The sequence below is a fragment of the Colias croceus genome, chromosome 2, assembly GCF_905220415.1.
Source record: "Colias croceus chromosome 2, ilColCroc2.1".
NCBI classification, from domain to species: Eukaryota; Metazoa; Arthropoda; class Insecta; order Lepidoptera; family Pieridae; genus Colias; species Colias croceus.
This window is the reverse complement of record NC_059538.1, coordinates 13038505-13055871: the sequence shown is the minus strand read 5'-3', so window position 1 is coordinate 13055871 and position 17367 is coordinate 13038505. Positions and strand designations below refer to the sequence as shown.

At 36.5% G+C, this 17367-nt stretch overlaps 1 protein-coding gene across 1 annotated transcript; it reads right to left on the bottom strand.

Annotated features, from left to right (window-relative positions):
- Positions 1-468: 468 nt before the first annotated feature.
- LOC123702353 (zinc finger protein 267) lies at positions 469-16612 on the bottom strand. The gene is made up of 10 exons (XM_045650088.1): positions 15876-16612; positions 13534-13662; positions 12980-13200; positions 11809-11931; positions 11458-11558; positions 10988-11187; positions 10492-10614; positions 10178-10311; positions 9887-9964; positions 469-1218 (listed from the first exon to the last, which is right to left on the bottom strand). The coding sequence occupies exons 1-10, from the start codon at positions 16448-16450 to the stop codon at positions 1139-1141; spliced, it is 1764 nt and encodes a 587-aa protein (XP_045506044.1). The 5' UTR covers positions 16451-16612; the 3' UTR covers positions 469-1138.
- Between the last annotated feature and the right edge of the window lie 755 nt (positions 16613-17367).

The window sequence follows — 17367 nt, the reverse complement described above, 5'->3', positions numbered from 1 at the left end:
TCACAAGTAATCAATGCATTCGATTCTAGATGTATGATATCAATTTTTAGAGTAACGTCTCTGGTATTTAAAAAGAAAAAAGGTTTATTGACACAAAATTGTAGCGACGTCAGTTCTTCAATTCAGAAATTGTTTATTATGTTAAGTATGGTTTATCAGTAAAATGAAATCTTAAAATTACTTGTTTCGGTGATTATTAGAATAAATATGTAATCATAATTGAAAAAAGTTAAGCAAATGTGTAGTTCTAACAAAACGAAACATCATGCTATTCTATGTCGTCGTTACTAGGTTACGTTGTTGAATTTTGTTGAACTGTCAAATGTTGCCTATTAAAATGGCTCTACTATAATAAGTTCTATTCTTTAAAGTTTAAAAAGAAACATCTCAGGTGTAGTTAGTAGGCTAGCTTCCCATCATTCCAATAATATTAATTCATGTTTATCGAGGTTTAATGAAAGAAGAGAATTATAGTTGTGAATGATTTATTTAATATATGTGATGTACTTATGTAATATACAGTTTAATATCTGATCCATAATTTACAATATTAATGTATCTTACAGCAAATAAGGGACAGTCTGAATCGTGCATCTCTGTACATTAAGTATAAAAATAAGTATACTTTGAGAATATTTTAATGATCTTAAATTTATAACTATTATTTTATAACTTTACTATAATTCTAATATTGTTCCTATCTCCAAATATTTACAATAATAATCATTCAAGGAATAATATGAAATAATACAAAACTAAATATTGAAGACAAATTAAAAACAAAACAGTACTGTTTGATGGAAAAAAATCTATTACAATGTAAATATTATAACGGACAATATTAATTACTACTAAAACTAATTACTATTGTGCTAATAAAACAAAAAAAGAGCTTCTTTAAAAAATTGATTAGTGAATAACCTCAAATATAAAAACTAATTGCGGAACATAATGCCGAAAAAAAGGTATAACTTATACAAATAACAAAATAAAATAAAGAATACCCTCATTTTAGAGAAATATTATAAAGTATTGCAAAACGACCATCGCTCGATAGCCTAAAGTCCAATCCTCTTAATCGTTGTTCCATACATCTGCAACCTCCTTTTTGTTGGTGGTCCTACAGTTGTTAATGTTATTATTGTGAATACTCCTGCCGCAGCGCAAACTCCGCCGTGTACACGTTGGTCCACGCGTTGATTGGATCCGTTGATGTAGCTGTCATATAAATTATATAAATTAATAAGATGTTCATACATGTTTATATTCGAATGAAAGAACATGTGAAAGCTTTGCAGGAAATTTCAACTTTTTTAACGTTTATAATTACTTATCATTATTTAGGGCTGATTTTTCAATCCTTGGTTAAAATTAATCCGTCCAATAACGTATTACAAGAACATTTAAAAATGTCACCTGTAAACTGTCAAATACGGACAATAATTAGAACATTTTTGAAATGGTAGTTTAATATGTTATTCGATGAATAAGTTTTAACCAAGGTGTTCGGTGCAATGACCACCGAACACCCTAGTCAGCAATACTAGGTATCGCGGGCGGCGTTTAACATAAATTTAAGGCAGTCCACAATCAACAGTCCACAAAATAACATATTACCGTCGCGACGCGTAGCATTAACATTAAACATTAAACATATAACATAATTATTATAACATTTATTTAACAGAATAATTAACATATAGTATAACAATTAAGAATAACAGTAACAATTAAGTAACAAGTAAAAGTGTAATAGCAGTGATTTTAGCAATAAATTAATTAGTGCATTTTTAGTTTGATTTTGTAACAAATCCCTCCAACACTAGCCACGCAGCCCACCACTGGGTCTATCGCCCTACATTTTGGTCCTTCGAGCTATCGTAGCGGGATCACGGGATTCGGGAATTTACGCCTCTCGTATCTCGTTGAGAGTCAGCGCCGCCGGGCTGACGCGCTAGTGTTGTGAGTAACAGTGAGTGAACAATTAAGTGTGTGTAAGTTGTAAAGCTGTTGACAGTTCCAGAACAAGTGAGTTCGTTCCATTATTTTTTTTAACTAACAACATCATGGAGGACATTTACGAAACACAATTGGAGCTTTTCTCGTGCCTAGAAAAGCTTTACATTAATTTAAAAAAGGATGGGGAAGAAAGAAAGATGTCTTCAGGGTATATTAAAAAGAAGTTGGATATTTTGGAATCATATTGGTCTGAGTATCAGGCCAATCATGAAAAATTATTGCCCTACGAAGACAGGGAGCGCCCTTACTTTGCCCGAAGGGAGTACGACCGCTGTAAGACACTATACCTGGAAATTAAAAATTATATTGGTAGGGTATCGAAGGAATTGGCCACTAAATTTCCAACAACATTTACAAGCACATATAATCAAGGGGAAGGTCCAAGTAAGCAACTAACAGAAACAAATAAACAGGCGGAACAAGGTGCAATTTCACCCGCACCCGTTTCAATAGGGTCAAGTAAATTGCAAGAGATGTTGCATAAGCAAGCGGTTAATTTTAAAGCTTTAATGAGAACAGTGAACAGCATTGATTTAGAAAAAATAACAACTAAATGGAAATTTGAGGATGTACTACAGCAATTGAACTCGCGATGGGGCGTAATAGACACACTGCACTGGGAGATTGATAGTATTTTGGATGGGCAAGACCATGAGTATGAAAATGCCTTCACTCATCATGAAGGTATTTTTGACCGCCTCAAAGAAGCAATCAACACCAAGCTTTGGTCTGTTTCCCATAGAGAACACATTACACCTCAAGTTGACATACCAATATTCACGGGCAACTATCAGCAATGGGTTTCCTTTAAAAATTTATTTTATGAAATAGTACACGTCAACCCCACCTTATCTAATGCACAGAAAATGCAATATTTAAAGAGCAAAATCAAGGGCGATGCTGAACGCCTGATTCAGCACCTACAAATAAGTTCGGAGAATTATATAACCTGTTGGGACATTTTGAATCATAGATATGAAAACAAAAAACTAATATTTGCATCACATATGAATATGATTTTAGGCCTGCCAAACATGCAAATTCAATCGCTAGTACAACTTAAGAAAATGTATGATGCTACAAAGGAGAGCTTAAATGCAATTAAAAACCTAGATGTCGACATAAGCTCTTGGGACCCCATTATAGTACATATTTTAGCGCTCAAATTAGACAACCAATCTCATGCCGATTATGTGGAATCATTAAAACAACCGAGAGAGCTACCGGTCCTACAAGATTTTTTGGATTATTTAGAGAGTAAATTTACCATGTTAGAACAATCTAGAAGAAAACAAGAACCTGTCATTCAAAAACCTTCGTATATAAAGCCCAATTTCTATCCAACATATTCTCAGGAAGTTAATCGTCTGCCAAATTATGTGAGAAATAACAACTATCAAGTCAACCAGCACAACTACTCTGGAAATCGCCACTCTCCAAAACCCATTATGAAAACATATCACTTATCATCTAAGATTAACATAACTTGCCCTCTCTGTAATTTAGAACATGGATTATACAAATGCAAGACATTTTTAGATCAACCGAATGAAATTAAATTTAAAACATTGAATAGATTCAACATTTGTATAAATTGTCTATTTTCTCATAATGGAAAGCCTTGCTCATCATTTCATCGGTGTCGGGTATGCAACCGAGCGCATAATACGATTTTGCATGATGCAATAAGTCAGCGATCGTCGACCTCAGAACGGCCGGTTATGTACAAAACACTAAACAATAATTCTTCGAATAAAAACGGGGCCGGCATGTCACACGTGTCGCAAAATGATGTGTCAGAAATTTTACTTTCAACAGCAATGTTAAGAGTACGGAGCAGCAATGGTACATATATAACTATGCGAGCACTCATAGATCAGGGCTCACAAATATCACTAATAACAGAAAATGGTGCACAACAATTGGGGTTGAAACGGGAAGCATGTCATGGGGTTATATTCGGGGTTGGACAAAACAAAAACAATTGCAAGGGAAAAATTAACATTAAATGCGCGTCAATATACAACAATTTTGAATTCAACACAGAAGCATATATAATGAACAATTTAATCAAAAATTTACCAAGTTTAACATTTGAAAAACCAGCATGGAACTACATAAAGAAAATAAATTTAGCAGATCCGGACTTTAATATAAGCAGACCAGTGGACTTATTGCTTGGAGCAGATATTTACTCAACAATCGCTTTAGAAGGGATCATCAGAGGTGACTGCACAACACAACCACTCGCTCAACAAACACATTTAGGGTGGATTTTATGTGGTAATGTGCATACTTTTCAATGCAACATTGTGTTAACAAACATGGACAACATTAAACAATTTTGGGAAATTGAGGAAATCACGGACACAGAAGAATTATCAACAGAAGATCAGAAATGTATAGATTTTTACAACAAAACAACGAGAAGATTAGCTGACGGAAGATATGAAGTAAGAATTCCATTTATTGAACAGTATGAACAAGGATTGGGGTCAACAAAGGAATTAGCAATAGCACAATTCAAAAATTTAGAGAAGAAGTTCAACAAACAACCGGAGCTAGCACAACAATACAGTGATTTTATTCACGAATATCAACAATTAAATCATATGCGTCGATCAACAAGTAATTTACCAAGTGAAATATTTTTACCACATCACTCAGTTTTACGACAAGAATCCACCACATCAAAACTTCGGGTGGTATTCAACGCTTCAGCGAAAACAACAACAGGGAAAAGCTTAAATGATATTATGTGTAAGGGGCCAAATTTACAACAAGATTTACAAAAACTAATATTAAAATGGCGTCAATTTCGATACGCATACACTGCTGACATCGAAAAAATGTACCGGCAAATCAAAATAAACGAAGAAGATCAACGGTTTCAAAAAATTATATGGAGAGATTCATCGGAGCAAAGTTTACAAGAACATCAACTAACAACAGTCACATATGGCACAAAATCAGCACCTTTCTTGGCTATGATGACGTTAAGGAGGTTAGCAACGGATGAAAAGGTATCATTTCCCGAAGTAACAGATATAGTTATGGAGTCCTTTTACATGGATGACCTGCTCCATGGGTCACACACTATTGAAGAGGGTCAAAAACAAATTTACCAATTAAATCAGTTGTTGAAATCAGGTGGATTTACGTTAAGGAAATGGTCATCGAATGCATCTGAATTATTAAGTAGCCTGAATAACGAACAAAATGCTGACACAAACATTTTTAGTTTTAAAGCCGAAGCGATCACTAAAACGTTAGGATTACAATGGGACCCGTCAGAAGACATGTTTACATTCAATTGCAACATTAAATTCAATAACACAAATAAAATCACGAAGAGAATACTCCTGACTGAAATTTCAAAAATTTTTGACCCATTAGGCTGGTTAGCCCCAGTAGTCACGAAATTAAAATTATTATTTCAATCCGTATGGCAAGAAAAGCTCAATTGGGATGACGTCATACCAATTTATATACAACGTGAATGGTTTAAGTTAAAAGCGAATATTGAAAACATCAACAGTATTAATATACCACGTTGGATAGGCTGTTCGAAGGGAGGACTCATCGAATTGCATGGTTTCTGTGACGCATCAATAAAGGCTTACGCAGCAACAATTTATGGAAGGGTTCAAAAGGGAACAAATAATTATTCAACTGTTTTAATCGCTTCGAAAACAAAACTTGTACCACACAACAAGTCCGTATCACTACCGCGACTCGAATTATGCGGAGCTCAGCTACTTTCAAAGCTAATGTTAAAATTTATTTCATGTTATACTGAAAATAATATTAAGATGTATGGATGGTGTGATTCTATGGTTGTTTTAGGATGGATATATGGGGATGAAGCTCGTTGGAATACGTTTGTATCGGATCGTGTAAAGAAAATTAAAGAAGTAATGTTGCCTGAGTGCCGGCGTTATGTGAAAAGCGCAGAGAACCCAGCTGATGCGGCGAGTAGAGGCCTAACAGTTGCACAATTAAAGGATAAATCTCTATGGTGGAAGGGTCCATCGTGGCTATCGCAACATAATTATCTGGAAAATATAGTTAGTAAAAACAATTACGAAACCAACCATGAAACAAAAACATACGTATCGGTACCTATAACAACAATTCAAGAAAGCTTAATTGACAAGTTATTAGAAAAATATAATTCAATTAATAAAATAACAAGAATTTTAGCATGGATACAGAGAGCATTGACACCGAAAAGCAAGCATCGACCTACATGTAAACATATTACATTGCAAGAATGCAATGCAGCAAAATTACGAATAAATACGTCACGTACAACAAACGGAATTTCATAACGACCTACATAATTTACAGATAAATAATCATTTAAGTTCAACTAGCAAGTTATTAAGTTTAAATCCGTTCTTAGATAAAGACAACATTCTACGTGTCGGAGCTCACTAGCTCAGCATTTTTATCAACCCTACGCCGAATGGCTGCTAGAAGAGGAACACCTAAACATATTTACAGCGACAACGGTACAAATTTCGTAAAAGCTAACTGCATCATGTCAGAAGAATACGAACAGCTGCAATCTATATTCAACAACAGTTTCTACAGAGAAATAACAGATATGAAAATTGAGTGGCATTTTAACGCACCAGCCTGGCCTACAGCTGGAGGTTTGTGGGAAAGAGCAGTACGTAGTGTCAAGTATCATTTGAAGAGAGTAATCGGTGATCAAAAATTAACATTTGAGGAGTACAGCACGCTTTTAGCTCGTATTGAATCGTGTTTAAATTCTCGTCCACTTTGCGCGTTAACTGAGAGTGTGGAAGACATAGATTGCCTTACACCAGCGCACTTTCTTCATGGGCGAGCTGGTACTACGGTCATTGAAACAGCAGAAGACGCTAGAACGAGATGGCAACTGGTAACAAAACTTTCTAATGATATCTGGAAAAGATGGAAGTCAGAATACCTCATTCAATTATCGGCAAGAGCAAAATGGCATAAACAACAAAATAACATTAAAATTGATGATAATATAGTGATAATTCATGACGATAATTTACCAGCAGGAAAATGGGCTATGGGAAGAGTGGTCGAGTTACATCCAGGTGGCGATGGGTTAGTTAGAGTAGTAACGCTAAAAACAAAAAATGGGTTAATAAAAAGACCCTGCAATAAAATATCACTTTTACCGGTAAGCTCGGAAAAACAAATAACAGAAGACAAAGATCAACATCAACAAATTAAAAACAGCTCACGGAAAGGCTCACAAAGTTTCTTATCCCTAGCAATTTCATTTTTATTATTTTTAAATATCTTAACTACGGCAAGTGCAAATTATACAACATCAGCATTTAAAAATAATCAGTCACTATATTTCGATTATGTGGCTGATACGCAAATAATTCAAGATGAGTGGACCATGGTAGCGTATTACAACATGTCACCCTACTGGGAAGGTGTAGAAGCATCCGAAAAGTTTACAAAATATCTGCAAAAATCATGTGATAGTATGGAGAATAATGCACGATGTCATATGATTCTAACACAATTACATCATGAACAGGTGGAGTTATTATATTACAACGACGTCTTGCTGAATCAGGCACGTGAGCCAGGCGCACGCGACAGGCACGCGAGACAGCGGCGCGGCCTTATCAATGGTGTGGGTTATGTGGCAAACACTCTATTCGGCGTATTGGACGAGCGATTCGCGGAACATTATAGAATGGACATAGAATTAATACACGCAAACAATAGACATGTACATGAATTATTAAAAAATCAGACATCTGTAATTGAAGCACAATATAACCTTTTGCAACGGACCGAAGACCTTATAGCCAAGCAACATAAAACAATAAATAGACATTTAATGAGCTTAGATAAAGCAGCAACATCAATGAATAAACAATTAACATCGATTATATCATTTGAGGATTTCACTATGACTACTATATCCACCATACAAATGTTAAGCAATTTGAGGCGAATACAAGATACGCTTCTTAATACTTTGACAGACTTATACCATGGGAAGTTTAACTTACACCTTATGGCCCCAGAACAATTAAAATTAGAACTACAAATAATAACTAGTCAGCTCTCCCAAGAATTAACTCTACCTTTTATTGACGGCGAATCATATTACCAAGACATTTATAAGTTGCTTACTGTGAAGTCGAGAATAATGAGAGACTATTTTATATTCGAAATTAAATTCCCACTTGTAAGAAGAGATATTTTTAAACTATATAAATTGGTACCAATTCCTTACTCATATAATAACCAGATGGTTACAATAGTGGCAAACTCTGAATATGTGGCGATTAACTTACGCAAAGACGCATTTATAGAGACCAATTCAAATGAAATACAAGGTTGCATACCCTATCAAAAACAGTTATTATGTAAGATGCATCGACCCATTAAAAACTTAAGAGCTGATGAAAAATTCTGCGTTTTGCAAGACACAGTGCATTGCAAAATTAAACTCGACACCTGTAAAGACCATTGGTACGAATTGACGGATTCTTCTACTCATCTATACTTCTATTGTAATAAATCAGAACTACGAATTATATGTGAAGAAAACATGAATACTATCGAAATGCATAACTCCGGACTCATAAAGCTTAACAATAATTGCGTGGCCAAGGGTCATGATTTCACCTACTATGCACAAAAACATGACAAAAATATAATATACGTCAACGCCAATCTCCCAGTACTAAAAATCGCCCCAATTAATCATATTTTTAATTTGTCACTGCCATATATTAATAACACCGATATAAACTTTAACGACACCCTAAACGAAATTAAGAACAACATAAGACAACTCAAAGAACAAAACTTTGATGATGAGGGTCAGATGTCTATCCACGACTACCATCAGTACGCGGTTTCGTACGCGGCGGCGGCAGGAGTAGCCGCCCTCTCAACATTGTTAGTAATATTATGGTGTCGGCGCCGACGCGGACGCATGGAGACTTCGTCGACGAGGGATAATGTACATCAGTGCCATGGGCCTAGTGAAAGTGACAAAACGCGCAAACAGTCGATACGGGTGAACACAGCTACGTCACCGATAGTGACCAAACGAGTCTACATTCATACAGACGATGAGACTATTTTGTGAAGAAAGTGTTAGTGATAGTGTTAGTGTGTGCTTAGGGACTCTAAGAATTTAAAATTTCACTTTTAGATTTAATTAACATGCATTTAGGATTTTAAGTCTTTATATTTGACTCTAAGAATTTAACATTCCATTTTTAGATCTAACTTATATACATTTAGGATTTTAAGATTTCATATTTTACACTTTACTTTAGATTAAGCAAACATGAATAATTAGTAACATATTTAATATCTCTTATCATTGAATCATTTAAACCCTTGTACCATTTTCTAACATGTTCATCTCACACTCATCTTTGTCGCCCGGGAGCATGTTCGGTGCAATGACCACCGAACACCCTAGTCAGCAATACTAGGTATCGCGGGCGGCGTTTAACATAAATTTAAGGCAGTCCACAATCAACAGTCCACAAAATAACATATTACCGTCGCGACGCGTAGCATTAACATTAAACATTAAACATATAACATAATTATTATAACATTTATTTAACAGAATAATTAACATATAGTATAACAATTAAGAATAACAGTAACAATTAAGTAACAAGTAAAAGTGTAATAGCAGTGATTTTAGCAATAAATTAATTAGTGCATTTTTAGTTTGATTTTGTAACAAATCCCTCCAACACTAGCCACGCAGCCCACCACTGGGTCTATCGCCCTACACAAGGATTGAAAAATCAGCCCTAAGTATCAAATAATAATAACAATGTGGAGAAAGGAGCACATAACATACATATATGTGACACCAGCTTCTGAACGGTGACAGGTGATGTTCTAGTCTCGGGGCTTCGTGAGTCTTTAGTGTCAGAATCTGAAAATTGAAAAGAAACATAATATATTATACAATTATACATATTAAGATACATTTTAATACCGTCATCTATATCTTTATTGGATTCACAATGAATTAATATCTGTTTACATGTAGTTGAGGTTTTTTTATAATGTTTTGTAGCGTGTGCGTGCTTTTGCGTGTGTAAGTGCGCGCGCGTGTTTGAGCGTATTTGTGTGTGTGTGCACTCACTGTCCCTAGCTGCGTGCGCGGCGCGGCGCTGCGCCTGCGCCTTGAGCAGCTTGCTCATGGTGTTGCGCGGCGTGGGCGGGGGCCGCTCCAGCGAGCGCCCGTGCGCGCACGACACGTGCCGCTCCAGCATGTACCTGCACAGTGCACACACGTCGATTAATGTTCTTTAATGCGATAAAAATACATAAATTAAACAAAAAACAACCCTATTTTAATAAATTTCGCTTCAACAGCCGGTTCGGTTTCATAAGAATCATGCGAGATGAAAAATCAAAATTTTAGTTCAATTTGAAAAATCATATTCTAGGTCGCACCTCCTCTCAAAACGCTCCTGGCAGAAAGTGCAGCGGAACATCCTGCGTCTCTCGGGCGCCTCCGCAGGCCCGCCGCCCGCCGGCCCGCCCGCGTGCGACTTGCTGTGAGCCAGTAGGTTGTACCTGTACACACAATGTAGATGTTGTAGAAATTCTCAAAAACAATTTTAGAATATTTATTTTGAAGGAATTTTTAACCATAATTGAATTGATCTCGGATATTTACAGAAAATCAAAAATTTTATGCATTCATCTTTATTGTTTGAAAAAAAGAATATATTTATCCAACGCATTTGACAATGTTCATCGTCAATTTTTACACAGAATTGCAGTGCAAATGGATCGAAAGTAAACGATAATGAGGCTTTCTAAGACTGTTTAAATAATAAACAAAAAACAATCAATATGTATGACTAAAAACCATGTAATTTCAAACTTTTCCTCTGGAGTTCCACAGGGACCTGCACCGGGCCCGCACTGCACAGTGTATACACACCTCTCGGAGAAGCGCTTGCCGCAGACGGCGCACTCGTGGCGCTTCTCGCCGCTGTGCACGCGCTTGTGCCGCTTGAGGTGCGAGCGCGTCATGAGCGCCAGCCCGCACACGTCGCACGAGTGCGGCTTCACGCCCGAGTGCGACAGCTTGTGCATCTTGAACGACGACGTGTGGATGAACGACTTGCCGCACAGGTCGCACTACAACACAATACCTACGATCAGCGTTTGATTGAGTAGCACATTCGAATTTATTGCGGAAGTTCAATTATTATGGAAATTAAGATTTGGCTCAGGACCTCATAGCCTCATAACTTCAGAATAGGATAGAAAATGCTGCTGTAAGTGGAAAAAGTTCATGCAGTACGTCCATTAACTTTGGGGTTCCGCAGGGATCTATTTTAGGTAATTTCTAATTCTTCGTATGTATATGTCTATAGTATAGAAACAATAGGAAAATTAAAATAATACCTGATAATTAAGCTTGCCGGTATGTATATTGTTATGCCTCTGCAGTGCACCTTTCGACGGGAACAATTTATTGCACTCTTCACATTTCCAGTCACTTATTCCTAGAAACATTGCAAAATTCGTTGAACTTAATGATTATCACAGATAATATTGCATTTAGATTTTTATTTTCAAACTAGACTTTATTCCCGACTTCGCCAGCCTAAAACAATTTAAAAAATGTGTTCAAAAATTTAACAAACTGCATATATACATAAAACCTTCTTCACCACACTATCCAATCTAGAAAAAATATTTTTTTCATCGAAATTTGAATGATTTTTTTCAGTCCGCGGATAGTATATTATATACCTTTGTGCAGCGCCACGTGTATGTCGCAGGCGCGCTTGTGCTTGTAGTGCGCGCCGCACACCTCGCAGATGTACGGCGGCTTCGAGTCGTCCTCGTGCTTCTGCTTGTGGTGCGCCAGACGCACTGTAACACACACATACATACACATAGTAATCATATTTATTATTACTTTATGGTACACATATGAATCACAAATACCCATTATTTTGGTAACATTGTTAAATGCAATCATAAATTCATTAAATCAAATTTTACAAAAATCTTTCACATCAATACTATTGGGGAATAATAAAACGACCGACTGAAAATAAAGTGAGCGACTGATTATGAGATACTGATTTAATAACTTGAGCGGTATGAATTTGAGTAATCAACAAATAAACTAAACAAGCAACGAATATTGGTTGATAATAAAATACAGATTGAGCGTACTAAAGGAGGGTTGTGATTAATCCATTTGATATATTAGAATTCTAGCTGTGTGATTACATTACTATATGAGCGACTAAATTACTAGTTGAGCGAATAGATTACTAAGTGAGCGACTAAATTACGCTCATCTAGAGCAACTAAAAACACTAGAATAAATCGTTCAAATAGTTAATTGATAAAACTTTCAAAAAAAAATTGAACTGATAGTACCTACTCTGTCCATTATAGTGATTTTTCTATTCGAAATACCTCGATTAAGATAAAATGCCACTCAATATAAATAAATCATATGCCAAATAATGAAAACAATACAAAACTTAATTTTGTCACTCAAACAATTAATATTAGGTCGCTCGAATATTATGAAGCTGCTCATTTTGTATTTTATGTAACACAAATTAATGTTTGTTAGTTGCTGATCTATTAATTTTTCATCGTTTGCAGTCAGTCGCTCACTTAGTAATTCTGTTACCCCAATTAATTATTTTTGATAACTTAAACTTTAATTTACAGTCACTCATTTAAATACTACCCAATAATATTTATACGATACTGATACGTATTACGCATGTTTAATTTAATTTTTCTTCATTAGGTAGGTACAAGAAAATCAAAGCTCAGAAAGAAATTTCTATAAAAATATTGATCAAATAGAGAAATAAATCTAATATAAAACTCATACAGATTAATTACATTACAGAAAACTATTTACTAATATTAAACAAACAAAACAACCTACCCATAGATGTATATTTAGCATCGCACTTATCACACGCATAGCACTGATCCTTGGGCTGCCGCTTGCGTCTCGCCAGAGAGCCCTTCTTGCGTCCCCGCTGCTTGGTGCTACATTTGTCCTCTATATCCTCGTCCGGCATGAAGTCGTCGCCATCGTCGTCAAACGGTTCCATCTCAACCTTGAATACATCGTCAAATGTACCAATTTCTGGACTTTCTGTTCTGCAAATTGAATTATAATTAATGTACATAAGCACTAATATTACACAGTAGAATATTTATTTCAATTAAAAAGTAATCAACTTCTGAGATTCATTTTACAAAACAAATTCACAAAATTAGAAAATCGAAATTAGAAAATGTTGGCATACACTCATGCGTTTATCATAGTATTCCCTCTGTCTGAACATAAAAATAGGTTAATCTTTTTCACATTTGATTCTAGGACTACTAGGAAAACAAAATAATATGTATTGCTAATGAAATGTGATCATAATACATAACCAAATAACAAGTTGCCAAGCTCATTAATAATAAATAATTGTTAAAACATACTTTTCATCTTCCTTCTTGATAATATCCACCTGTATGGGAGCCAGCTGCACGTGATGGAGCAGCATGTGCGAGATGAGACTCTGCTGGCCCCCCTTGTCTCCACGCTCATTGCATTCCTTGCAGCTCCAGCTGAAAGTCCATTGTAGATTACTTGTATGGTGTAATAATGTATGCTACTGGTGTAATTTCAATGTAGGTACTTGTTTACAAAATTTATATTAAGTGAGTTTCATTTTCAAATTAATAATCTAAAATGCAGTTAAATGAAGATTTAAAATTATGTAGTCAAGAGTATATTCTATTTATAGTGCATACATGATTCTATTTTTAGAAACAATAATGAGTTTGAAAAAATTCCACCGCATTCAAACTTTAACAAAAACACTAATATAAATAACATAAGAATGTTTGATTTGAGGTTTTTCAAAATGTATTATAAATCCATTAATCTTTTAACATTAAAATTGTCATAGTTGTGATAAAATTAAACTAAACAAAACTGTATTATTGATTTGATTGTGTGTACTTGCACCATTGCGAGCAAGTACACACATCCTATATCAATAAAAATAAAATGACATATAGATGGTAAATTGTAAATTGTAAAATGATAATATTTAAATAATTAATGTAATGTACTAACATAGTAATTAAGAAATTACTAACAAGTGGACCTATGTTGTTCTATTAATAAATAAATTATTATTATTATTTCCATAATACTCGGGTACCACCAGGACGGTACCCGGATCTTTGGAAGGCTTACGTGGGGACACGGATCCAACACGCAGAGGCCCTTTCGAGAATTTTAATGTGTTGTGGGACACCAGCCGCAGCCTGCCCATGACTGCACTATAGAGATACAGCCCTAGGCAGTCCGCGGCCGATGTGGGACTATTGCAGGGTATGGAAATTTAATAATTGGGCTATGGATTGGGATGCTAAATGGACTGGTACTGGGGACTATGGGAAACTATGGCACCTGCCTTTCTACTAAAAGAAAGTAAAAATATGTTGGCAGGTGGTGACTCACCCTCTCACTGTATGGGCCCCCGAAATAAGTCGCTGCAATAGTGCGACAAGGGGGCAACATATTGTGAGCAGCTAAGGGTGGAGAGGCGTCCCTGGACTTTAAACGACGATCACGCGCTCCCTGAGGGTCCAGCATCACGTGCCCACTCGCCACTTACGCTTCGCATCCACCCTTCGAGCTAAAAGCTCTCGCGACTCCACTCTGGCCGGCCGGTTAAGGCAAGCCAGAGGTGGGGGTCCTGTCCTCGTCAGGCTTCACTCCGACCGGCCGGTGAAGGCAAGCCGGAGATGAAGACAGGGGCCTCCCCCGGGAGCACTCGGTTCCCGCGGGGTCGCTACTCCCCGACACCCCGCCACAAGGCGTCCTGCGGGTTGACTGACTGCACGGGTGGAATATCTATTGTCACATAGACAATAGATATTCCAACCGTGGGCGATGGGGTCGTCACATCCCTACGCCCTTTTATTATTATGTATCTCTCCATAATACACGGGTATCGCCGTAAGGATGATACCCGGTCCTTTGGAAGGCTTACGTGGGGACACAGGTCCAACACGCAGAGGCCCTTTAGAGAATTTAATGTGTTGTGGGACACCAGCCGCAGCCTGCCCATGGCTGCACTATAGAGATACAGCCCTGGGCAGTCCGCGGCCAATGTAGGACTATTGCAGTAAAATGGAAATGAATAAAACTGGGTTATGGAAGGGGGTGTTAGATGGACTGGTATATTGGGTCTATGGGGGCTATGGACGTCTGCCTTTTCAATATAAAAAATTGAAAATTATGGCAGACGGTGACTCGCCAGTTCGGTCGATGGGCTCCCAAAAAGGTTACCGATAATGGCAACAAGGGGGCAACATCAGCTGAACGGCTAGGGGTGTAGAGAGGTGCGGCACCGGTTTCACCATCGCGAGCCCGCGGGCCCGGAGCGGGTTTCCCCGCTATTACGCCATTAGACACTTCCACCCCCGAGCATATAGCTCTAGCGGCTCCACTCTGGACGGCCAACAAAGGCAAGCCAGAGGTGGGGGATCCTGAACCTCGTCATTGTTCACTCCGAACTGCCACCGGGACAGCCCAGAGGTGAGGACAGGGACCTTCCCCGGGAGCGCTCGGTTCCCGCGGGGTCGCTACTCCCCAACACCTCGCCACAAGGTGCCCTGCGGGGTGACTGACTGCACGGTTGGGATATCTATTGTAGATATGCCAACCGGGGGCGATGGGGTCGTCACATCCCTACGCCTTTATTATTATTATTATAACTTTCAAGCCAACAAAGTTATATAAAATAAAATGGTTGATAGTATACCTGTCTTTATTAACTCTTTGCTTTGTTTTTCTTTTATTGGTCTCTGCTACATTATTTTTTCTAGAAACACTTTTCTGATTGCGTTTTCTCTTTGTTAATGACAGTGGTTCATCTTCTGAATCTGAATTATTTGCATTATTATGAGCTGCGTCTAAGGATTCATTTTTAACAAACTCTACATTAGTCACTTGTAGCTCAAACAAGGGATTTTTACTAATTATAGATTCAAAATTTTCTTTAAGCTTTAAATACTCTGCTTCCGTTTGCTCGAGGATATTTATCAATTCGTAACAGTTTTTACATATTAATTTGGAAGCGCTTTCAGATCTGGTGAGATCGACTGAGGTATATTTAGAAAGATAAGCATGCAAGGAAGTTCCGGCGTTGGTTTTCGTGTTAATGTCCGTGTGGTCTACACTTCTTTCCAAACATACACCACACTCGACGGGCTCCCGCTTTATTGTTACTGCCTCTTCATTCTTTATATTTACAATACCACCATTATTTTCTAAATACTTATCCTCCTTTTCTAAGTTTACTACAGCAACTTCGGTCATCTTCACGGATATTTGCATAAATCAAAAGTTATACAGCCTTTAAAACAATCATGTCAGCAAATGCAGGAATTTATACATATTCTTAAAACCATTTAGATTATCTTTTGCTAAAAAATAACAACCAAATCATTTCAACAAATTGCTTTGGTATTTTAGACTGACGTTTACACTAAATGTTGCTGTTTTCTAAGTCATAAATAAACATTCTTGCCAACCGAAATAAATAGTTAAGCTCAGAATATAAAACCTGTGTAATAGTTTTTACTTTTTATCACAGTTTTTATAAACGTAATAATTTAATAATATTACGTCTTAATTACAACGTCTTAATCTTTAAAATATTATTTTAAAGATGTTGTTAATTTATTTATTTCATATACGTTATATTAATAGATATATTTCAATGGGTAAATTTATGTAAAATTACAGTAGGTTAATAATAGGATACACTATTTCAACTAACAACATGGACGAATATGACTAACAATATATTTTTTTTCATAACTACATAAAATCAAAATGGTAACTAAACCATTTATGTACATTAAATATTTATTAAAAAAAGAAATTTCAGTTAAATATTTGTTCTTGCAGAAAAATGCGTACCATTTTTAGGCTGATCGTGCGGGGTTAGGTAAGTGTTTAATTTTGGCGGGAGGCGGAGAGTGTCCGTTGTAGTGCTTAGCTACTACATAATCTTATCTTATCTTAATATAATAATACCTATATGTATAAATCTCGTGTCACAATGTTTGTACTCAATGAACTCCTAAACCATTTAACCGATTATAATAAAATTCGCACACCATGTGCAGTTCGATCCAACTTGAGAGATAGGATAGTTTAAATCTCAAATCGTTTTAGAGAAAGCGGGCGAAGCCGCGGGCGGTAAGCTAGTATTATGTATTCTGTGCATAAAGGCTACCTATTAGGCA

Excerpts from the sequence above, each read along its gene's own strand:
- LOC123702353 (XM_045650088.1), bottom strand. The coding sequence starts at position 16,450 with ATGCAAATATCCGTGAAGATGACCGAAGTTGCTGTAGTAAACTTAGAA. Across the intron at positions 10,615-10,987 it reads GGCAAGCGCTTCTCCGAGAG|GTACAACCTACTGGCTCACA; the intron begins GTGTGTATACAC and ends TTGTGTGTACAG. Across the intron at positions 10,312-10,491 it reads CAGGAGCGTTTTGAGAGGAG|GTACATGCTGGAGCGGCACG; the intron begins GTGCGACCTAGA and ends TGCACTGTGCAG.